Source organism: Malaya genurostris, chromosome 1 (genome assembly GCF_030247185.1).
Source record: "Malaya genurostris strain Urasoe2022 chromosome 1, Malgen_1.1, whole genome shotgun sequence".
Taxonomy (NCBI): Eukaryota; Metazoa; Arthropoda; class Insecta; order Diptera; family Culicidae; genus Malaya; species Malaya genurostris.
In genome coordinates this window covers 154,763,318-154,787,660 of record NC_080570.1, presented here as the reverse complement: position 1 = coordinate 154,787,660, position 24,343 = coordinate 154,763,318, and the positions used below count along the sequence as shown (strand labels likewise).

Here is a 24,343-nt window from a genome sequence, read left to right as displayed (position 1 = left end):
AATTTAGCTAAAACTGCGGCTCATTTCAAAATTTGACGGACGAAAAGTTATTTGGGTTAATTTTCTACTGGCAATAATTTCAACTAAAGAATTGATATTAGAATTTTCATTGCAAGATTTTTTTTCAGTGTCGGAAAACAACCATCACAATCAAATTAACCGCTCGAGTCTCAGATTTGAACCAAAAGTTAAAATTAATCGCGAAATGGTTCACAGCCTAAGAATCCCGGTCCAGAATCGAAGTCGCGAGTTTAGGTTCAGAATTCAGATTCTGTACTCAGATCACAAATTCATGTTCAGAGATTAGGTCAAGTTACTCAATTCAGGTCCAGGTTATGAGTTCCAATTATAGTACGGAATCCTGGTCTGGAATTCAGATTTTGGCTTAGAATCAATGTTTGGCTTAGAATCAATGTTTGGCTTAGAATTCATGTAAATCAGAATACAGAATTAGGATCCAAGGTCAGAATGCAGGACCAGAACACAGTTCCAGAAACCAGGTCCTTAATTATGCTTCAAAATTTTGGCCCAGAATCCAAGTCCAGAGTTATGTTTCTGAACCCAGCTTCAGGTTCAGATCCAAAGTCAGCATCAAGTTCCAGGTTCACGAATCTGGTGCATTCCCAGTATCTCTGACAAATTTTTTGAGTAAAAATCTCGTTTAGAATCCTGCTCCAGATTTAGACCCGAAACCTTCATCGAGAGTTCAATTCAAGAAATCAGGTTCAGGTCTAGAATCCTAATCTAAGCTCAGTATTCAAGTGTAGATTTCTTCAGAATCTCTGTAATAATCCAGATCCAGAAACCTTGTCGGATATTCAACTCCAGGGCCCTAGTTAGAATCTTTGTCAATAATATAGGTTCAAGATTAGAATTGAGAAATCTTGGAGAACTCAGGTCCAGAATCCAATTTAGGCTCACAGTTCAAGTGCAAAATAGGTTCGAACACTTATAACAGATATACAGGCTCACATATGAACTGTGTGTAAAATTTGCTCAATCAGCGTGGCGAACACTCGCAGATGTCACCACGATCGACACGAGGTGCCACCACTATTTGGGTGCCGCTCACATGAGCCACAATTTTGGATGTAACATTCACTTTACGCTAGATTTTTGTTTTGCTGTTGGTTAAAATGACAAGTTTATTTTTGTTTTATCCCGATCGAATTCTCGTGTGATTTATGCGACATGGAAATAAATTTGTCTTCAACACTTAGGGAAATCGTGTGATAAGTGTTAAAATTGTTATAGTTGGAATTTTTCTACAACATGCAGGAGGATTTTGTTATCGTTCCGGAACGCAGTGGAACATTTTGAAAGATCGCGGCGAACAGTCGAGTAGGTGGCAGTAGTGTTTCCAACGTACAGCAAATTTGAAATTTACCCAAGATTTTGAAAAATTTTGTTCGAGCCTGTATATCTGTTATCTGTGGTTCGAAGTTTAGTTTCGGAAACTCAGTCAGAAGTTCAGAAAACAGAATACTGGCGAATTCTAGATTAAGGTCTCTGTCAGGAGTTCAGATTCATAATCTAACTCCAGGTCTAGAATCCAGATCCATGTTCCGAATATAAGTACTGAATTCTGCTTCATGTTCAGAATCCATATTCGGATAAAGAATCGTTGTTCGATAGGTCAGTATCCCAATCCAGTGTTCAGGACCAGAATTCAGATCTAGATATCGCTGGGTGCGAGGATGTGGAAGTTTTTCTAACAATCATAAAATAAAAAACTAACAAATGTAACAAACACAGTCAAGCACACCTTTATCATCAAAACTTCATTTTTGTCGAAATTTCCCCTGTGAAAAGTCGTTAGAGAGTCGCAAATAAACTGTTTGACCTCAAATAAACTGTTTGATTTAAAATGTTTCCGCTTTTGTCTCTCACACAACGAGCTCTTGAAAAAATCATAGTGTTGTCTACATACGCCACAAAAAAAAAACACACCTAATGCAGAATTTTTCTCCATTACCAAGCGAAAAGACGGTACAAAATTATGACTGATAAAATGAAAATAATGAAATCTAAAAACTGGGGTCATAAGCTTTCAGAGACAGTTGTAAATCCGTCCGCAACCTTCTCCAATCCGGGGAAATCGCTCTGCCAACTGAACTACTGTGGATGTTATGATACACAACGCAGAAGGTGGAAGAGGTATAGAAAAGGAGTAGTCGTGGGTTACTCTGGTCTGCCTAGTCCTCAATCGAAATAAAACTCGTTTCTCCTAGCGATTGTAGAGATCAGTCCGTCCGTCAGTCCGTCGCTCAGGGGAGCCCTTGATTCTTTGGGTGTGTCCCTCTCGGTTTCTCCAGTGTACAGTGAAATGGTATATGACATGTAGTGAGATGAGAGTTTGAATTTAAACTACAATGATGTTTTCGTTTAGCGCCAATTCCACTTACTTTCTCAGGTTAAAACGGTATGTAATCGAAATGGACATGCACAGTTTACATTGAACTTTTATTAACTCTCAAATGTAAAACATACCATTCTGTTTACATAGAAGAAACCAGATTAAACTAACAATGCCGAGGCGGGTCTGGTGTTTGTTCACATTCATCCACGAATCTCGTCTGCCTCAGACCCACGGTGCGGTAATACACATGAATCAGTTTCAATCTCCGAAACTGATAAAGAGTTACTCACACTGTGCAAGTGGAACGTTATCTTATCAGCGTGATAAAATTTATGCGATAGCGTTCTCAAAGGTAAAGGCAAGATTCATTCAGTAGTCCTGAAAATCACTCTATCACTACTGCGCGCTTCTGAGTGATCGGTAATCAGTTTCAAAATTTTGGTATTTTTTCCGATTTTAGTGTCAAAGACGAGAGAAAAGAGCCCAAAATCTCACTTTGACAATTGCCGATTCATAACCCCGTTGGATACGTTATCCATTTCAACACAGAAGATTGTTATCAGTTTACGATAGCAATTTGTGATTAATAGTAAGCTGTGGCTCGATTCCGATAATGTACATTCAACATGTGTTAGCAAATATTGAACTGTGCGGCAGTAGAATTTAGGTTTTGTCAACATGTTTCGTTCCATATTTGCCTGTTTGGGACATATCATTCAGTTAATCCGCAACAATTTGAAACCTATAATCCTACTGACATCGTTCGGAACTTGCATCTGGTTGATTGTGGATACTACAAACCGACCGGAATTTACGAGGCATGGTACCACTGATCCAAGTGACATTCGAAACCGATGGAACGAGAAATCCGTGCAGACTTTTCTTGACATGTTGGATATCGAACAAAACGTGACAGACTTGGCCCTTCAAAGTGAACAATGCCCTTTGAAGGACGAAATTGTGTTTACAGCTTTCGTTGGGGACACTCTGGAAGAGGCTCTCTGGCAATACTACACGCTAATTGCATTTGAGCAGACTAGTGTGCTTCGAATTAGGCCACTGTTACCTCGAACTACAAAACAGAAGCTAGAATTGCTGTTTCAAACGTACGAAATGAAGCTTTGAAGTATTTTGGTAGCTAAATATTGCTAGTTTCTTTCTAGAGTTCCTATGGACATAATGGACGATTTGCCGTTCAGCTGTTACGATATGGGAAACGCTGTGATACTAACTAGTGCAATGGATATTCCAGAACCTGAAAGAAGCGATGAAATATATATCATTGATAGAGGAGCGCGTCGCTATATGGATGTAGTTTCAACACATTGGAGGAAAATGATGCAAGCGCTATAGTAATTATTAACACACCGTATCCACAGTTTTTCCATTATTTACAGTTCGAAACAATTTCAGCCCTGCCGACGTAGAATTGGCGACAAATCATCTTCACGAGCTTCGCAATCGACGGACTGCAAGTAATACCTCTGAGGTAGAATTCGTAGGAATCTACATTCGACGTGAAGACCGGTTACCGTTCGATTATTATTATCGAGCAATTACTTTCCAACGGAAACTTCACGCAGCAATGCTTATTTTTGTTGTAGCTTGTGAGGATCCGGAGGGAAATTTGTGCAGTAAAATTAACGCACCGGCAGAAGAAGTATATGTCCACAGTAGTCGTGAGACTAGTGATTCTGGCCGAGACTTTGCAATGATGTCCCTTTGTAATCACACTATTGTATCCAACGAAGTTGGAATCTTTCATGCTCTCAATAGCGATGGTGATGTGGTGGTTTACGAATTCAGTGAACCGTCTGAGAATGTTCGCTACATACCGTGGCTGGTAGCGAACGAGCTGAATCGATGGTATATGTTAAGCTAAGGTTAAGTCAGGGAGTGATGGAAAATGGACAAAGAATAAATTTTCACTTTTAGTTCACGAGAGCTGTTCGAGTAGCATTCGATGTGTTTTGCCTTCTTTCTTTTTAAATAAGCATAACATGTGTTACACATTTGAGCAACAACAAGGTGCAACTTGAGACAATATAGTGAAATCGATGAAATTTCTAAAGGGTGATTTTTCAAGAGGTATAGGATTTGATTTTCGAAAAAAGAAATCAAAAAATTTGAGAACTGAACAAATCTTTATTGACATTGTTATATTAATATGATTTAAGGTTTGAAGATGATTTCATGCAAATGTTGACCGCGGCTCCGCTTTAGATGACCCATGCACAAGAACCAATTTTGGCACACTCTCTCCCAACATATCGGCCGGTATTTCACGAATAATGTCACCGATCCATAATCCACACCAAACAGCTACTTTTTTGGGATGCATTGCAACAGCTCTTGCAAAACTTCTGGCTGGTCTTCACTCCAATGCGGCAATTCTGCTTGTTGACGTAACCATTCAACCAGAAATGAGCTTCGTTGATGAACACAAATGTTCGATAAAAAAGTGAATCTTCCTTCAACTTTGCCTGCGCCCAATCATGATTAAAATCTAGACCAAACTGAACAATTTCGATAATAACACAAGACACGATTCACGCGTGATCTGTCAAAAACAGTGTAGCCAAAAAGACCACCTGCAAAAAATCACTCTTTATTTTGTTGTATGTTTACCATTACTTCCGGTGTTTTTTTTAAACCCGAAAACAGAAGGCCAACATACTTAATGTGCATTGACCATTGACTAAAGATATTTGCAAATTAAATAGTTTTGAGCCTATTGTTCTAGAAATTTCTCATCGTCTTGTGTGATCATTTACATGTAAGAATCAATTGCGTTTTGTGGAGAAAAAATCGCATTCAGCAGCATCAATCGAGACTGTCCTTAGCATACAACCAGAAGAAACCAAAACAGTGGAACAGATTAAAAGGCAACATAATGTTTTGTAAATAATAATAAAAAATACGAAGGGAATATTTTGTATGCAAATACGAAATTTTACGATTATCTAGCAGCTATAGTTCTGGGGTGTCCTTTACTATATCAAGTAAACATATTCAACTAACTCGGTTCATAACACTCAGTGCAAGAATAGATTTTGTAGATTTTTGTAGATCGCGCTACACTTGATCGATCGATCTTACTCTCTGCACTCTCCGTCTTTTTGTTCCAACTGAATCAGCTTCATTAGCCATTTTCACTGATTCATCGTCCATCAGAACCTACAACTTTTGCTGTGCGTATGAGAGATGGGCAAATCGTTCCTGAACTGTTTCAGAGTGAATCGAATCATAAAAGTGAGCTGACAGCTCACAGCTCTTTTGAAAAGAACCGCAGCTCACTCATTTGCTATAAAGTTCCCCGCATTAAAAGAGAGTGAATCTGTTTTTACCTATTTTTATATATATAAAAAATAGGTATAGAATTCGCTCAAACTTTCGAAAATTTTTCCGAGGCCCGGAGGGCCGAATGACATATACCAATCGATTCAGCTCGACGAACTGAGCAAATGTCTGTGTGTGTGTGTGTATGCGTGTGTGTCCGTATGTGTGTTGTCAACTAAGAGGTCGAGATCTCAGAGATGGCTGGACCGATTTTCATCAAACTAGTCGCAAATGAAAGGTCTCCCCGTCACCCAAAACGCTATTGAATGGTTTTGAGATCGGATGTTTACTTTTTGAGTTATACAAAGTTTTATGTCAAAATTTTCAGTTTTTTGACAGTATCTGTCACAATTGACCTTGAAAACAGAATATGTTTTCAGACTTAGATTCCGCACGGTAATACCTATCCAACAAGCCATAGATTGTTAAAATCCGTCCATTTTTAACGGAGATATCTAAATTTTTCTGTATGCGACTTTTCCTTCTATTCCAGCAGTAGGAGTTTTGAGCGCTGTATGACAAAGAAATGCTTGGGAGCAACGGAAAACACGATTTTTTATACTGTTACATACAATTGTTTCTAAGAACCAAAAGGATTGTGTACAGCATTCTTTTTCATGACATTTAGCCTCGGACCGATTTTGGCACGGCTCGTTTTTGGCAACATAATCGTTCGAATATGACATATATAAACCAGATGATGGCAGAATTTTTTTTAATTATTTTGTTTTAAACTACTTACAGCAATAAATGCTGGAACAACATAACATCCATATACCATTCGAATCAGTTCGTCGAGATCAGCAAATGCGTGTGTGACAAATAACTTCAATTAATTTTCTCGGAAAATTTCTTTTCTACAAATTCAGATTCATACGAAAAGTCGTATGCTCCCAAACAAAGTTCCTGCATTATGTTTGGTTCCGACCTCTGGTTTCGGAACTACAGGATGATATGTGAAACGAAATCAAAATTGTGTAACTCATTTTTCTTGAAGATGGCTGAACCGATCTAAGATGCAAATGAAATCTAAGAATCATCTAAGATTCAAATGAAAAGTTTCAAAGTTCTATAAAACATCTTGCTTTTCAGTCAGATCCAACTTCCGGTTTCGGGGATTGTATAAAAATGTCTATTCCACATAATTTAATCAGGTTTATCGGGTTAGCAGATTTGGATAGTCGATAAAAAAATTAACTTTTTTCAGTTTTAGTGGTATTCAGTTGTCGATCAGAAGGCACCTAAAAATTTAATTCGTGCTATGATCTCTCAAAGATGTCTTAACTGATTTTTTCAAATGTTTTGAAACAAATGTAAAGTGTACAGCTACTCAGGTGAATTTATCTGACTTCGGCCATACCGCTTTTAGAATTCCGGTTCCAGTATAAAATCGTTTCTCAAAGCTCAATCGTTTTCTCAAAAAAAGCCTAATCAAATTTCAGAAACAAAAATTTTAATTAAAACAAACTTATATACAAAAATTAATTATTTTATCCAATTATGACTTCCGGTTCTCGAATTACATGATGATGAATTTTTAAAATTCAAACCGATATAGAAGATGACAATCCCGAAAAGCTTCAAAGTTGAACTCAAAACTGTTGTAATTTATTCGTCATATGGCCATACGAATCGGTTTGGGTTATGCTGGTTCCTGAATACCGGCTCTGGAAGTACCTTAAATTACCGTAAACTCTAGAGTGGAACTTACATATCATGGCATGTTTAATCGATTATCACACTTCTAGATTCAAATTCGATCCGATTTGCAGTTTCGACATTACAGAGTAATGAGTGATTAAAATCTCAAATTGTCGCTTAAAACGAGGGTCATTAAAATAATGTCATGAAAACTTAAACACCGAAGAATATTCATGCAAAAAACACATGCGGATTGATAAAAATAGGTATGAACCACAGAAAACAGATATACAGGTTCGCATATGAACTGTGTGTGAAATTTGGTGAAGCACGTGGCGAATACTTTGCAGATGTCAGCACGATCGACACTATCGTAGGTGCAGCATTCGCATCACGACACATTTTTTTTGTGCTACATTCACTCACGCAAAATTTTTGTTTTGCTGTTGGTTAAAATGTCTAGTTTATTCAAATTGATTCACGTGTTATTCAAACGACATCGTAATAAAGTTGTCTTTTACTCTTAGGGAAATAGCGTGCGAAGTGTTTAAATGGTTGCAGTTGGGATATTTATATAACAAGTAGAAAAATTTGGTTGTCATTCCAGTTTTGAAGGCTCGCGGCGAACAATCGAGTAGGTGGCAGTAGTGTTTCTAACGTATAGGAAATATAAAATTCACACGAGATTTTGAAAAATTTTGTTCGAGCCTGTATATCTGTTATCTGTGGGTGAACTGATCGGTTCGGAGCTGTTTACCAATATGATCTGTTACGCGCGCCGTCGGCGCACAATAGGTACAATCCACAGATAACAAATATATAGGCTCGAACAAAATTTTTCAAAATCCTGTGTAAATTTTATATATTTATAAAACTTTGTAAACAAGAAGCTCACTGCTTACACCTACTCGACTGTTTACCGCGATCTTTTCGAACTTTCCATTACGTTCTGGAACGATAACAAAGTTTTTCCGTCTATATATTATAGAAATATTCCAACTAGAACAATCCGAACACTTCCCACATGATTTCCATAAGTGTAAAATACGACGCGTGAATTCAATCGAAAAAAAAAACAAAAATAAACTTAAGATTTTTGCCAACAGCAAAAATTAATTAAAATCAATCATAGTCTAGGAAGAAGTTATCAAATATCGAAGTTGAAAATCTACTAACAGTTTTGTTATTTTAAGCATGCTCTATTTCTCTGCGTGTAATTTTTCTGAACAGATTAAAAAAAATTTCAATTATCACACATCTCGGTTAATTTTTCAAAAGGCGTATAAGCAAGTGACAGTTTCTCTTTAATCACTCTCTCTTTCGATTATTGTGATGTGATTAAAAAGATTTTCTTTGATATAACTATTCTGTTTGAAAGTCGAAAGTTTCGGGTATCATTTTATGCAAAGAGGTGAGTGATAAACTTGGATACCGCTTCGTAATTAATAGAAGAGAAAGTAAACAAAGAGAAACTGTCACTTGCTTATACGCCCTTTTGAAAAATTAAACGAGACATCTGATTTTGCTAGACATTTTTGACTTCCTGATTATATTTTAACACTTGGCATCCCTGATTCTCGTACACGTACGCCCTCTACGAGTCAAACACGAAACAGAAACGCGATTTGGAAAGTAAGTTCGTTCCGAAATGATACGTAATTTAGTTTTCCATTTTATCGAACGCTCAGTGCTCATCTGTCATCGTTTTCATTCTTTGTTCCGGAACGATCAAAGTTAGCTTCCAAAAAAAAACGATCCATTTGTCACTTCATTCGAGTCACGATTGTCGAGAAGAAAATATCTGTGGTGGATTGATTCGCGATTATCGTTTCTTTCAAGAAAAGTTCGATTTGTTGCATTCAGTTTCGGTGCGTAAGCGTTGTTATTAAAAACTTTAACATTTATTCAGGCGATATCTCGCAAAATATTTACTGTTCCAATTTTGTTTTCAAAATTAATAAATCAATACGCGAGTCGTAGAGGCAGCCGAAGTTGTTTGAAGCCTCCATCTTGAAAATATATGCTTAGTTTTTTTTGTCGAGGTGATTTCCGCAAGTTAGATGAATAGCTGACTGTTTTTTTTGGTGTTTCTCTTTCCTTGCAGGTTAATTATAGAACACTACAGTGGTTACTGACTAACAATGCCGAACATTAAACTGCAAGCGTCGGACGGGGAAGTGTTTGACACTGATGTCCAAATTGCCAAATGCTCGGGCACCATCAAAACCATGGTGGAAGATCTCGGAATGGACGAGGGTGAGGACGAGCTGGTTCCACTGCCGAACGTCAACTCAGCTATCCTGCGAAAGGTGCTGCAGTGGGCGACCTATCACAAGGACGATCCGGCCCCTGCCGAAGACGACGAAAACAAGGAAAAACGCACAGACGATATCAGCTCATGGGATGCCGATTTCCTCAAAGTTGACCAAGGTACGTTGTTCGAGCTGATCCTCGCTGCGAACTATCTGGATATCAAGGGACTTTTGGATGTAACGTGCAAAACGGTGGCAAACATGATCAAGGGAAAGACACCGGAGGAGATCCGAAAGACTTTTAATATCAAGAACGATTTTACACCGGCCGAGGAGGAACAGGTGCGCAAGGAGAACGAGTGGTGCGAAGAGAAGTAATTCCGATTCATCGGATTTCTGTATATGATTAATTAAAGCACTTTGTTTTATTTACTACACGAATTAATTTGGTGTTCACTTGAAATTGAATTGAAACAGTGAAATATTTGCAGAATTGAATTTAACAAAGCAAATTATTTTGTTAGCACTAAATAAAAATGATTAATAAACGCTAGATTTAAGCAACGACACATTAATCAAGTGTGCTTGATAAATTTAAAACCACCAAACTTCCGACCACTGTTTTTATTTGTAAATGAGAACAAAAACGTCTAAAGTGTGCGATAACTAATTGATTGCTAAGAACATTTAAATAAACAGAAAACATTTTATTTTGCTTTTTTCAATTGCCGATACATCTCGATAACGCTCTGTTGTTCACTTTCCAATTTCATCCGAGTAGCCAAAGGCAGGTTTTTACGTTTTCCTTTGAGGTCCACTTTTGATCCTTGTTTTTTGGATGATTTTTTCTTGGGTTCGGGTTCGTCATGAACTGCTTCATCTTCAACTGGATTCAACAGTGTGTGCAGTAAAAGACGTTTTCTTCCGGGCTGCAAAGTATAAAATCGTTAAACTCTATGCTGTAAGAAAAATCTACTCTCTAAACATACCCTTGAACCTCCTTCTAGTTTATCTGCGTGCCGTGGCTTTGTGTTCAGAGTCGGTGGTCCATGCACGACCTCACCGAACTGTACCGTATCCTGCTGATATTCCTCCAGCAACTTATCCTCTTCCTTACGTTTTTTGTCCTCGAGCTTCTGTTTCCGAATCGCTCTTTTCTCCGCCAAGTTTAATTTTTTTTCTTCCTTTTTAACCTTCTGCTTTTTCTTGTACCCTTTAGATTCGTCTGCTTTTTGTTTCAGCAACTCATCTATTTCGTGCGTTTTCTTCCGTTTCAGTTTAACAGCTCCGGTATCCTCATTCCGCTGTACTTCTACGTTATATTTTGTAGCCATACGGGCCTCCAGTACATGATCTCGCTGGACTTTGCTAGCTCGCTTTAGGAACGCTTCCTCAGATTCTTTTGGCATCTGCTGAACAACTGAGCTTCCCACTTGGAGGGTGCCACGCTTTCGGTTGTCTCGTTTACGCTGGTGCTGGCCTACGTTTGCCGTTTCATTTTTGGCTTGTTCTTTCAGTTTAACGAATTGTTTGAATTTGTTGGAAACCTCCTGAACGTCTCGCTCCATTGGTGGGTTGTTAATTTTGTCTTTGATTCTGGGGATGGATGGAAAATTTAGATTCACATTTTTTTAAAAGCAGACACATGGTGGAACCTACGCAGCCTCTCGCTCGGCAAGCTTTTTCAAAGGATCGCGAATACCATGCCGCTTGGGAACAGGAATCTTTCGGCGCTTGTTCGGGCCAAACACTGCCATTGTGTATGCTTATTTAGAAGAAACTGGCTAACACTTTTCCGAACATAAAACTCGATTGTAAATACCGGATTTCAGTTTTGTTGATATTGCCTTGCTGGATTCTGAAACAACAATACTGTGTTTTCCACAGGGAACAAAATTGACAGTTTGTATGCACGCGGCCTGAAAATTATTCTTTTTCAAGTTATTTTCACTCGAAAAGGCACTGAGCCCTAATAATCCGTACGGAATGAATTCCGAATTGCACACACTTAAATCGGATTGCCGATCTCAGCTGTGCAAACATCGGTGGCTGATTTTTCAGTAAAATAACAATTCATCACAGCGTTACCTTAAGGAACTGCCGTCAACCAATGTTATTTGTACTCATATATCAATAGAGTATGAATATTCGGTAGTTCGGCTATTCAAAAGTCATCAAAAAATGAAAAAAATCTAATAACAATTATTTGTATTTGGATAAAAAACAACTGAATGAGTTTTAGTGTGTTGTAATTATACTGCAGCATAGTTTTTAAAACATTTATACTTATTAAATAAACTAAACAAATTGGATGTGCAGAAAATTTGAGAATCGATTTTGTAACTTGCGGAAATTGTCCAGCCATCTCTGATGACATCGGCCTACCAATTATGTTTGCTTCGTATTAAATAGTTTTGTTTCAAACCCCTAAAATATACACTTAAGGGCTCTCACTATTCACTAAGAATTTCGAACGCTTAGTCAATTGGCGTAAGTTGTATACACTGTATACTCTTAAACCATAATTTTGCATTCGATGGAAATAAAGATACCGTACAGTTGCGGTACAAGCATTTTTAGCTTAAATTTCGGCAAAATAATTACGATGGTTAACAGAAGGATATCATTTCACCGAAATCAGTAAATTAAAGTTACTAATTCCACGGAATCTCGGCACAAGCCATTTAAGCAACCGAATTTTTGTAATTTATCAAAGTAGCCTTTTTGCTTCAGTGCAAAAAATGAGTGATGTTCATAAGTAAAATTTTTAAAATCGAATGTGTTAAATGCCAGTACCTTTGCTAAAATGGGGGATCTGTTTCAAACTGAGATTGCATCCGAATGTAACATAATATTTTGTAATGTTAGGTGCTTATTCGCGAACTCCACCGGAGAACGCCCGGGTTGGCGGTTCAATACATAGGACACTGATCTCACAAGCCAATTGTCGTAGGTTCGAGCCTCGACCTGGAAGAATTCTTAGTGTCAGTAGGATCGTAGCACTAGCCATGCAATGATTCTGTATGCTATGAATCGGCTGCGAAGTCTGTTAAAACAGAAAGGCCAAATTCCACGTAAGGAATATAATGCCAGGATTTTGCTTTTACCGGAGAATTTTTATGGGACAAATGTCTCCATAAAGCTAAACTACTGCATTGAGTTATTGATTTGATTGTGGTAGAATATATCTAATTGAATATTGAATGCTTCATTGAACCTTAATCTTAATTGTAGCTAGATTCTGATCTCCACCATGGAAAATCGCTCAAGAGGTCATTACATATGACGGTAATTATTACATTGCGTGGTATCAAATTGTATTCCCTAGTGGAAATGATATTTAAACATTAACTTTTAAAAATTGAATTTTTGTACCGATAATATCAGTAGTTATTCTGCCACTCAGGCGAAATTAGTAGTAAAAATTATAAGGCAAATCTTATGATGCATCAATAATCACCAAAATCATTATTTCAAAAGATTAGTATGAAAAATGTACCTCTCTTATAATGTTTATGACTCTGTAATATCCATCTCATCTACCACTATTATAGTTTTTGATACGACCAACTTATAAATTCCACAGAATATAAGAGAAGTTATTGTTGTCCTAGAAATTTCGCAAAAAATTGTATAAACTTCATAAGGCTTCTTATTGGAATTCTAATTTTCGTGACTTCAGAAGGCGGTCGTATGATTCGCATACGACATTCTTGTGGCTAAAAACCATAGGATATCATTATGAAATTCGATATATTTTTTGCGTGAATGTGTATTTTACCGAGGTGACAGCCGAGAGCTTGTATGCAATAGGGTCTTTGATTGAGAAGATGTTTGAGAATATTACGAACGTTATTTTTAATGATTACTAACAAGTAATGACATTCTAATTTTGTATAGAGAATTCATCATTACTACCCTTACACGTTCATTAGAAATGACATTACTTTTTAGTAATGAAACTTTTAATGATCGTGTAAGGGCTACTATTCACTTTAACGAAAGTGGGTATCTTACAACCTAAATCTGAATACTTTTCGTTGAGTATGTAATCAAAAATTTGTTTGCAGCGGATTGTTGTTTGTATTTTCGTTTGCTCTCCGATTCGATACAGAAGTGACCGTTTGTGGATTCCTCGATGGAAATGAGAATATTAATTTTTCTTTGCGTTACGTTTAGTTTTTCGATTATCAGTGCAACACCGACTACGACCGGTAAGGTTAAAGTTTTCTCTTCGCTGTGAGTTGTTTCAATTTGAGTATGATTGTATCTTCCAGTGCACTACCTACAACCGGATGGCGTCATCGCGTACAAACCTGATCCTTCCCGAATTTATCGACCTGGCCTGCGAACCTACTGCTACCGTGGAATCGAAAAACAACTAATCCATCTGTTTCAAACCATAATTTTGAATTTCGACTGTGACCATGATGATTTCAGTCAGTATGAGGGAGGCTCGCCGGAGGAAGTCCGATCGCACCATGAAACCGAGCAGAGCTTGTTTTCCTTCAATTTGCTGTCGAACAACCGAAAACGGGTAATTAAACTGGACCCGTTTAACCAAAGCTGTATCGGAGTGGTTTCCAGTGATCAGTATACCGTCCGGCTCAGTTTGATCCGAATCGATTTCTGGAAAGTGATTTTGCTGGGAATAGGAATATTCGTTTTTCTGTCGGCTGCAAAGATGAGTGACAATGCTCTGTTTTACTACATTTGTGGAATTTGTTTGGGAGTTTTCGCAAGCTTTCTGGTGGTGGTTTATATGGCCAGTAAGTTGTTTCCTCGCAAACCGATGATGTACGGCGTGATGTTGGGTGGATGGACATTGGGGATTTATTTCGCTCAAATGCTGATCGACAATGTGCGAATAATATTTGTAACGTACCAGGTTTACGTGTTCTGGTATATACTCACGACGGGTTTCATCAGTTTTGTTATCTGCTACCGAATGGGACCACCGAAGAACCAACGTAGCAAGGACCTGATAAAGTGGAGCCTACAGTTAGCCGCTCTAGGGGCAATCTTCTTTTCGTCTGCCTTTCGGGAAGCATCGACCGGGATATGCATTGCTATCATCATTTGCTACTACTTCCCCAGAAGCTTTCTGTACAGAATTCGGTCTATCTATAGACGACGGTTTCCACCGAAAAGACGGCTATTAACAAACGAAGAATATTATGAGCAGGGTGTACGGGAAACTACAAAAGCATTGGATGAACTGAGAGCCTACTGCAGTAGCCCACAATGCAAACAATGGAACACAGTTTTAAAGCTCAAAGACCCATCTCGGTTCGCCTCGTTTATGGAAGGCTCATCTCATCTGATAGATGATGAAATTCTGGAATATGAAACCTCCAACGCACATATGGACATCAGTGACGATGAAAATGATGAAATCGAAAATGGAGAAAGCGACGAACCGATGCTACGAGACGACTCCGAGGATGAAGATGTTCAACGATATCGTCAGCAAGCGAGGATCACGCCTTCGCGAGAACCAGCATATCGGAAGTTTGCTCAACGACCCAATCAAAACGGAGGACGCAGTCTGGCGAGTACAAGTACTCCGACTAGTATGACTGCTAGAGTGCTGAATGGAACCAAACGGAACAGTCGCAGCAGACAGCACACACCCACAGCACCGTTGCGCAACGAAGTAGAGTTCAGCGAAGACGAAGATTAAATCGCTGCCTCTCTGGTCAAGATCAATTCACTTATTTTGATTAGGAATCTGAATATTTATTAAAATACAGTTATTGTACATAGGCCTTCATTTACTGCCTCTTACACGACTTTAGGCCAAAAGCAAATTACAATTGACTGAGGAGAACACTAGTGCTCTGTTTTATCCCTTTATTTTCATTAGCATCTTAAACAAAATGCTAGTGGAAATAATTACAATTCAATAGAAATACACCACTTGTAGAATACTCAAACGGTTGAAGGGAGTCATGTTTTCTTTCTTCCGTAAATCATTATCACATCTTTTTGCCAATCACAGCAGAGTTGCTCACTTTCTCTTCCCGGTCGTTCAGTACAATTTTATGTATTATTACTATTATCATTTATTTTACCCCGGTTTCATCCTGCATTTTATGTGGTTTTGACTCTGTTCTGCTTCGTAGGAACTGCCGCTGCATGCTTCATCGGCAGTGGAGTTTTGACCATCACGTAACTCTCAAAACTATCTCATGATGTAATCTACAAAACTAACAGCCCCATAATATTTCTCAAATTTTCTTTTCTTTTCGGTTTCGGAATTCGGGAAGAGCCAGTTTTTGCAAAAAAAGTGACTTCAATATGTTAAAATTGGGATGCCTAATCTCTTGTAACGCTTTTAAACACCTACAACATACAAAAAGTAACACATGTAACGCTTCCTAACACACAAAATTTACAAAAGAATAACGGAAGTAACACATCGTAACGCTTGTACAAAAATGTAACGCCTATAACTTACTAAAATGTAACGCATATAACTCCTGTAACGCTTCTCAACGCCTATAACTTACAAAAAAAGTAACGCATGTAACGCTTCGTGACGCCTATAACTTACAAAAAAGAAACGCATGTAATGTTTCGTAATACCTATAACTTACTAAAATTAACTTAAAAATTAACTTACTAAAATGTAATTCTTCGTAACGTCTATAACTTCCTTAGAAGTGTTACGGTGTTACGAATCGCTACACCTATAACTTACAAAAAAGCGACGTATATAACACTTCGTTGCACCTATAACTTCCTTAAAAGTAACGCATCGTAACTCATTCACCGCAAGAATCTAAACATTCATAATTTCCACAAAATAACTCATATGATTTGTAACTCTCAATTTACGAAAATTCTTGTATGCAACGCTTTCTAGCTTCGTTAAGGGGCGGGCAGGGTCTAACACTTTTGAAAAATCATTTATTATTTTCTTTCTATTTTCTAATAGTAAAACATTTCAAGAATATTCTGTGAAATTTTTAAACCTATCGGAACAAAACTCAGCAAGTTATGGGCCTTTATCTTTGTCAATTTCATACTACGAAGAAGTAAGAGCTGCGCACACAGGCCCAAGATTTCTGCTTCGATTGCCTAAAAAACTTGACAAAACATTCTCGAAATGTTTCATTATAACAAAACACAAAAGAAAAAATAAGGCTTTTTTTAAATGTTAGAGCCTACGTGCTCCCTTGAGTAATAAATTGTTTCCTTCGATTTTTAGACAATAAACTTTAAACGTGTTTTTTCTCAATCATGATTTTTAAGAAGCGTCCTCAAAAATGCCTCTTCAACGACTTATTTCTCAATATTTTTCCACGAAAAAATTACAAAATGTTGTTCGAATGATGCTTCTCATTATACAAAATATTTGAATTTTATTGTTGATAGTTCTGAAAAAAATTCTCAAAAATTATCTTCCCATCTAACGATAATATCGAGTGAAACGCTTCGTCAAAGGGAAATCTTCCGGAATTCATCAAATTCGCTTCGTCAAATGGAAATTTTCCGGAATTCATCCAAACTTCTTCCTCTTTTTTCTTATGATTGGCGTCACTTCACTTGAGATGAAATCTCGCTGTGTCGCTAAAATACGGATAAAAATTCTTTCTTGCGAAATACTCGAATTCGCACCACGCTAACTTAATACAACGTGCTAACCCGTTGAGAGATTCATCGGAAGTGTGTCGTCCAAGTCTGACGCCCTTTAAAAATCGAAAGCAACATTTTGACACATGCAATGGTCTATAAACGTCATATTTTATCTATCCCACTTTCCGACAGGCCATTTCAGTATGGTTCTCGGAGAGTAAAATATACTGGAGTCGGCTTTGGAGAGAACATACCAAGATGTTGTTCTTTGATACTCGCAAGCAACAGGCAAATTTCGTACGCTCGCTCTCTTCCAGCGAATATGACGAATCTCTTTTGCTTCCATCGGCCCAGCTGATGCCATATCTGGCTAGGGTTGTCACAATTACGAGCGAATTTGTGCGACCAGAAGGAAATGTATTTATGTGACATGGGAATCCGGTTCACTTACAATAGATTGTCATATGTGATGTTTTAGCGGATTTTTTGACGTTCTAACCATCGAGCTCCTCTCCGAACCAAGCTGAGTTTGAATATTGCGAAAAAGAATGTTAATTTACATAATTTCATTAACCCTTAATTGCATGATTTTTCAAAAACACCCGGAAATTTTTTTTCGATAGTTTAAGTAGTCCAGAACACGGGAAAATACTAAAAAAAACACCCGACAAAACTACCCCTTCAGGGGTGAAAAACAGTCTATCCCTAAGACAAGACCTGACAACTGGCTTCTTATTCTTCCTTCCGAATCATCCTTCTCGTCATTTTCGCCCTGTGGAATAAATACCAACGTATCGGCTACAGTGTAGCCATATTCACAGATTTTTTAACAACTCTGCTAGGAAAAAATATTTATTTATAGACTCGGTTTTTGATTTGAAATAAACATGAAAATTGTTTTGGTGAATGCATTTCTCTATTATATATTAATGCTTAAAAACAATTAATTAAGCTTTGATGACAAAACACGAACTATCTCATGTTGAACACAAAATCGAATCCATTGTTGACGTATTACCGGATCTTTTGGAAACCGGAAAAAGTCAGGCTTGGATAGAAATGCTTAGTGCGACCACAGTGTGGAACACAACAGTTCATTCTTCTCGTAAAAGTAAACACACTTTCGAGTTTACACTAATTTAACAAATCTTTTTTGGTTACAATTTAATTCATTAAAAAGAAGAACGGCTTGATGCTTATTTTAATTACACAGTGCTGCCACTATAAACATTTATTACCAATGAGATTGAAAAAAAGTGAAACATTCTCCGAAAATTTTCATTTTCATTGGTGAGCTAACATTATACATTTTAATAAACTTGTTTTCTGATTATCTTTATACCTGGCATCATTGCTCGCGTACCCTGCAAAAATTTTTTCTTTTTACAATGTGCAGGTAGCAACATCAAAATCAGCCAATCAGAAACTGGTCCATTTTGGAACAAAAGCAGCCCCCCCAGATGTCAGGTCTTGTCTTAGGTCTATCCTATAGGGTATTTTGGCCACTTCATCTATTTGGCCCACCTGACAAACTTTATGGATTCAACCGATGCTAAGTAACCCATGTTGCATCAATTTGATGGTAATCACATTAGATTACCTATTGCGGAAAAGATATTCAAAGACATTACAACATTTGGTGGATATTTTTACAAAGTGGACCAAAATAAAATTAATCCTAAAGTGGGCCAAAATACCTCTGTTACTCAATATGGGGCATTCAAAAGTTTATTTTTGTTAATTTATTAGTATGGTAAGTTACAAAACAACTAAAAAAAATTCAAGTTATTTTATAAGTATAGAGCACTCTTGGGTTTATTTGAAACTAGCAGAAATCAGCTGTGTACAAAATTCTCGTTATGTGTCAGGTAGATGCCGCTAACTTCTCTCGATATTGAAGTAATTCTATGAATTTTTTTGTGAGTTTAGAATGCGTCCTAAATATTGAACATCATGCAATCGGTGAAAAATATACATTACAACACTTTGTATAATTATTTGAAATGTGTGTCCCATATTTGGGACTCAATGCAATTAAGGGTTAAACATGATTTTTAACAAACATAGTTAAGTTTAAAAAAATAAATTTTGGTTTCATTTTGGTATTGAACATACAAAATCAACGCTTGAATCTATGAGTGCCTGATGAATAATGATAAATAACTATAAAAGTTGCCCCGAATTATATCGAGTCAATCGATCCGATCACTCCGATGTCGACTTTTTTCTGCTTCGGCTATGGCTGACCTGCACATAGTGCCGGATAGATCGGATCGGTTTACTCGGCCTAATGCAGGGCAATATCAATTCAGTTAAAGACATTTCTAGAGGTAAATTTTCAGTCGTATGTGTAAAAGTGGATATATTTATACTTTAGAAATAGCATTTCACAGAAAATATGTAAATAATGGAGAGGAATTTGCCTAAATTTATCATGAAACAAAGAATGCTGTGACCTGACATTGAATACGCGCTAGAACATTCCAGGAATGGAACAAATTTGTATAAAATGTTCAAAAAGACTAATGTAACAATGAGAGATTCTCTTTGTTTACTTTCACTTTCGATTATTACGGTACTCTTAGCAATCCTTCTCTCCAATTATTTACCGATAATAATAACTAAAGCTATCATCTTTAAATCTGCACTGAAGAAATTGCCGAAAAAAGCAGGAACATTTCGCAAAAATCGAAAGTAAACAAAGAGAATTTCTCATTGTTACATTCGTCGTTTTGAACATTTTATACAGAAATGTTCTGGGACAATACGTTTTCCTTTTACCAAGTTTAATCTACGCGATTAGAAATATGAGGTCTCAGATTTGTTGATACGAAATATAAAGACGAACTGTAATAGAGTATTGCTAGTGTAAATCAGTTTATTTAAAAAAAAACTTTTTGCTTTCATTTCAATTTTACTTAAATTTTAATATCACGAAAACTTGACTTCCTGGTAGGCGCGTGTCAAGTCTCTCTATTCCATTGCTTGCCTTTTGCCGACTCGCTCGCAGCTCTACGATTCGCCCATCAGTCAGAATCGAACGTTGTTCGCAGTTGGACGCGCACGCAGCACTAATTAGAATATTATTTTTACAAGTTCTTTACATCATTTAAAAAAAAGTTCAAATTTTGAAGTGTTATTTTAATTCAGTTAATTTCAAAAGATAATATTCTCCGCGGGCGGGCGTGATACTAACTAGCTTCAAGAGCCTGTTGATTGAACACTCTCTCTCACGTGAATTAGCAGTGCGTTGAAATCAGTCCCTTGGTGAAAAGGAAACAGCCTCTCCCTGGTCAGGATCAATTGACAGGACGAAATTCAGCACTGTCAATCGGACTGGTTGCGAGTGTGTATTGGTAATCAGAGCTTGCTGCTGCATCAGCACAACATAAAAATCGTGAACCCCATGATCGCAGCAAGGCTGGAAACAAGAGACGAAACGCACACATCCGGTCCGCTGTGCTCACACCAAAGGTCGGAAATGTGATTTCATAGCAAGAGACGACGAAACTGTCAAACTTGAAACAAAAGAATCTGCCGACGAAAGTGTCGATCTGAACGAGCTTGTTTTTTTTTGCTATCAGTTGGATAGCGAACAGTGAGATAAGATTTATTTTTCTGCGTGTGCATTTTTCGCTTTCTCGACAAAGGTGTGAATTAAACAACAGTCTGTCTGCATTGCGTTTGCACAAATGTTAGCAAATGTGAACGTCGCTGTGCTGTGAAGGGGCTTAGAAACAAAATATAACACATATCGCTTGGTTGTGTGAAGCAAAAGCAAAAGCCCAGTGCGACGAGGAGGCTGCGAAAGAAACAGGAAAACGGAATTGTTGGTGTGAGTGTTGCAAGAAATAAGTGGCAGAGGCAACAGCAGCAACAGGGCGCTGAGCGCTGCGTTCGAACCTTTGCGATCGATCGATTCAAAAGTATAGGTATCACAATTGAGAAGGAAAAAAAAGTTCGATTAGTAAACAAAACGCTCTGACAAGACAAGTCTTTCCCCGAAATTGCCCTGATCGAGTGAAGAATTGAATATTCAGCGGGACCCCCCCTTTTTGCCAGCAGCAGGAGCTTCGAATGTTTCCGAAGCGGTCCGTCGAACGTTTCTTAAATGTTTCCTACGGCGCGTGTAAGTGTGTTTACATTGGAGCTTGCCTTGGAAATTAACATAAGTCCCGACAGCATTTGAGCAAAATATAGCCGTTGCAGTGTAGAAGGCAAATATCAAGCAGGTATTCAAGTGTCAAAAGTTAAGCCACCGCATCGAAACCGAAAGTTTTTTTTTGATTAGTTGTTGCGGTTCTATTGTTGTATTTTTGGGCTCTGTTTTTTTTTCTGAAGAAGTGTGGTGTTGAGGATTGAGTTATACCTCTAGCGATCAAACAAGTGTACAAGTGAGCAAATAACGGTGGTGATAACGAAGACGACAACGGCAAACGCCACTATGTTACTGCCGGAAGGTTTTCGACACGTCGGTGATGGTCGTCTGGATGTGGACGACAGCCGGCTGCAGCAGCTGCGGGTCCAGCAGGACCTGGCCGAAATCTACGACATCGAGGAGAGCTGGTTTGCAAAGTAAGTGATCGGTTGATGTTCTGTGGCGGTTTGCCAACTTTTGAAAAAAATTGTCTCACATTTGACTGCGTTGAAATCAACTCTTGAAGTAAAAATCAAAGTCAATTCGTTAAAATTTGTGAAGTTTGGTCAACCACTCGATTGCTTTATCATTCGTTGAATGAAAAAAAATAAATTTCTAGATAGCAATTATAACTAGATTCAAGAAAATTTTTGTGCATTCGAATTCTTCACGATCTTAAAATTGCTAGTTTACCAAATTAAAGAAGTCTCCTGTATTTTTGTTTTCCGTTTTATCTTCTCCGAATCTTAACTACGTTAGCAGTTTATATTGAATTTCTAGCGCGACTTCTTAGCTCTTTCTTACAACCAGTATTAGTGTTGAACCGATATGCACTATTGGCAATAAACACCGAGTATGGTTTGTCATTTCATCACGAAAAATAATGCTAATTACTCGAGTATTCAGTAGAGAGTTCAAGTGTATTGGAAATAAATTCGTAGAGTGGATTTCCGTCTACGATAATGTATTGATTGTACATGAAAGCTATAGAGTCGAACAATGAGCTATAGAGTCGAATTTTGTAACATTCGCAAGGGCCTATTATGCCCATGTTGGCAGTGATTTGCTCAAGTTCATAGCCATCGACGAACAAGAACAAGAGTCGGAAATCACCGTTGAGTGCGCGGGATGATCTTGATCAATGGCCCTTTTCAGGGCCATCAAAATTTTTCCAGAATATGTAGATGTTCGGATCAAGAATGCAAATGTCCTAAATTATTCGGTTCACATGCATGAAATCTCGAAATTTTCGGATGAGCTTTCAAAATTGTGTAAAATGTGTACAATTTTTCTACATTTCTTTGCCATCTTTTGATCGGATCTCAACAGGGAATTGCTCGCAACGGAACTCTAAAACTATGTGAATTCTATAATAATAACTTAATATGTGTATTTTAGGTGAACCTTGGACATTCTGTTATTTTTCGGCGGATTTCGTGTATTGTTTTCTTCAATCTGATATTGGAAGATAAACAGTTTGAGATGGATCCTCCACGTCGTTCGTCATTCCAAAGCAAACTTCGCAAGTTGTGCGGATATTTTTAGACGTTAATTTGGAGATTTGAATTGGCGAGTTTGGTAGTTTTTATGCAGATTTCAAGTTTTTTTTTCATATACGTGTTTTCGGTTTTCCCACGTCAATTTTCGGGTGCCTAGAGTGAGTTTTTGGGGTTTTTACGAGTTTTCAAAAATAGGCATTTTTTTAAACATTATTTCTTGAATTTATGCCATTTATTCACACGAATTTAAGAATATTAAATGTCGTTCGTGTTCTTTATACGAATTTTCCAAGCTTAGATGGGTTTTATATTCTGTACGTTTTTTTTAAATACAGATTTCCGAAGTTAACAGATCGGCTGAAAAGTTCGTATCGTTTCTGTGAGAGGGCGTCACTAGAATTAAATCCATATCATTTTCAGTTAGTACCAACCTTCAAAAGATACGTGTATAAATTTGACAGCTGTCTGATTATTAGTTTGTGAGATATTGCATTTTGAATGAAGCTACTTTTGTTATTGTTAAAAAAATGGAAAAAAGGAATTTCGTGTGTTGATGAAACACTACTTTTTGATGAAAAAAAGTGCCGCCGATACCAAAAAATGGCTTGATGAGTGTTATCCAGACTCTGCACTGGGCGAAGCAACAATTCGTAAGTGGTTTGCAAAATTTCGTACTGGTCATATGAGCACCGAAGACGATGAACGCAGTGGACGTCCAAAAGAGGCTGTTACCGATGAAAACGTGAAAAAATCCACAAAATGATTTTCAATGACCGTAAAGTGAAGTTGATCGAGATAGCTGACACCCTAAAGATATCAAAGGAACGTGTTGGACATATTATTCACGAATATTTGGATATGAGAAAGCTTTGTGCAAAATGGGTGCCGCGTGAGCTCACAATCGATCAAAAACAACAACGAATTGATGATTCTGAGCAGTGTTTGGAGCTGTTATATCAAAATAAAACCGATTTTTTTCGTCGATATATAACAATGGACGAAACATGGCTCCATCACTTCACTCCGGAGTCCAATCGACTGTCAGCTGAGTGGACTGCACGCGATGAACCGAACCCAAAGCGTGGAAAGACTCAACAATCGTCCGGTAAGGTTATGGTGTCTGTATTTTGGGATTCGCATGGTATAATTTTCATCGACTACCTTGAAAAGGGAAAAACCATCAACAGTGACTATTATATAGCGTTATTAGATCGTTTGAAGGACGAAATTTAAAAAAAACGGCCTCATTTGAAGAAGAAAAAAGTTTTGTTTCATCAAACAATGCATCGTGTCACAAGTCGATTGAACGAAATGGGCTTCGAATTACTCCCTCATCCACCGTATTCTCCAGATTTGGCCCCCAGTGACTTTTTCCTGTTCTCAGACCTCAAGAGAATGCTCGCTGGTAAAAAATTTAGAAGCAATGAAGAGGTAATCGCTGAAACTGAGGCCTATTTTGAGGCAAAGGACAAATCGTACTACAAAAATGGTGTCAAAAAGTTGGAAGATCGCTATAATCGCTGTATCGCCTCTG

General features: G+C 37.6%; 5 protein-coding genes across 6 annotated transcripts in view; 4 read left to right on the top strand and 1 right to left on the bottom strand.

Moving 5' to 3' along the window:
* Nucleotides 1-2,719: 2,719 nt before the first annotated feature.
* LOC131425510 (uncharacterized) lies at nucleotides 2,720-4,444 on the top strand. The gene is made up of 3 exons (XM_058587453.1): nucleotides 2,720-3,465; nucleotides 3,523-3,711; nucleotides 3,773-4,444. Exons 1-3 carry the CDS (start codon nucleotides 3,038-3,040, stop codon nucleotides 4,239-4,241), a joined length of 1,086 nt encoding a protein of 361 aa, XP_058443436.1. The 5' UTR covers nucleotides 2,720-3,037; the 3' UTR covers nucleotides 4,242-4,444.
* A 4,607-nt stretch (nucleotides 4,445-9,051) lies between these two features.
* LOC131426261 (S-phase kinase-associated protein 1) lies at nucleotides 9,052-10,301 on the top strand. 2 transcript variants are annotated; one of them, XM_058588860.1, is made up of 2 exons: nucleotides 9,052-9,207; nucleotides 9,444-10,301. In XM_058588860.1, exon 2 carries the CDS (start codon nucleotides 9,481-9,483, stop codon nucleotides 9,967-9,969), a length of 489 nt encoding a protein of 162 aa, XP_058444843.1. In that variant the 5' UTR covers nucleotides 9,052-9,207; nucleotides 9,444-9,480; the 3' UTR covers nucleotides 9,970-10,301. The 2 variants fall into 2 exon arrangements, with proteins under 2 accessions (XP_058444843.1, XP_058444844.1); XM_058588861.1 differs by lacking the exon at nucleotides 9,052-9,207 and adding an exon at nucleotides 9,235-9,381.
* Nucleotides 10,278-11,462, bottom strand: LOC131426260 (uncharacterized). Its single transcript, XM_058588859.1, has 3 exons — nucleotides 11,251-11,462; nucleotides 10,581-11,187; nucleotides 10,278-10,520 (listed from the first exon to the last, which is right to left on the bottom strand). Exons 1-3 carry the CDS (start codon nucleotides 11,346-11,348, stop codon nucleotides 10,299-10,301), a joined length of 927 nt encoding a protein of 308 aa, XP_058444842.1. The 5' UTR covers nucleotides 11,349-11,462; the 3' UTR covers nucleotides 10,278-10,298.
* Nucleotides 11,463-13,665: 2,203 nt separating this feature from the next.
* Nucleotides 13,666-15,352, top strand: LOC131426258 (nuclear envelope integral membrane protein). Its single transcript, XM_058588858.1, has 2 exons — nucleotides 13,666-13,805; nucleotides 13,869-15,352. Exons 1-2 carry the CDS (start codon nucleotides 13,730-13,732, stop codon nucleotides 15,272-15,274), a joined length of 1,482 nt encoding a protein of 493 aa, XP_058444841.1. The 5' UTR covers nucleotides 13,666-13,729; the 3' UTR covers nucleotides 15,275-15,352.
* Nucleotides 15,353-20,216: 4,864 nt separating this feature from the next.
* The window catches only part of LOC131426257 (death-associated protein kinase related), a 243,066-nt gene continuing 238,939 nt past the window's right edge, over nucleotides 20,217-24,343 (top strand). Inside the window, exon 1 of the mRNA XM_058588857.1 lies at nucleotides 20,217-21,747. Within this exon, the coding sequence (XP_058444840.1) occupies nucleotides 21,617-21,747 (131 nt within the window). The 5' untranslated portion in view covers nucleotides 20,217-21,616. The remainder of the gene's footprint in view (nucleotides 21,748-24,343) is intronic.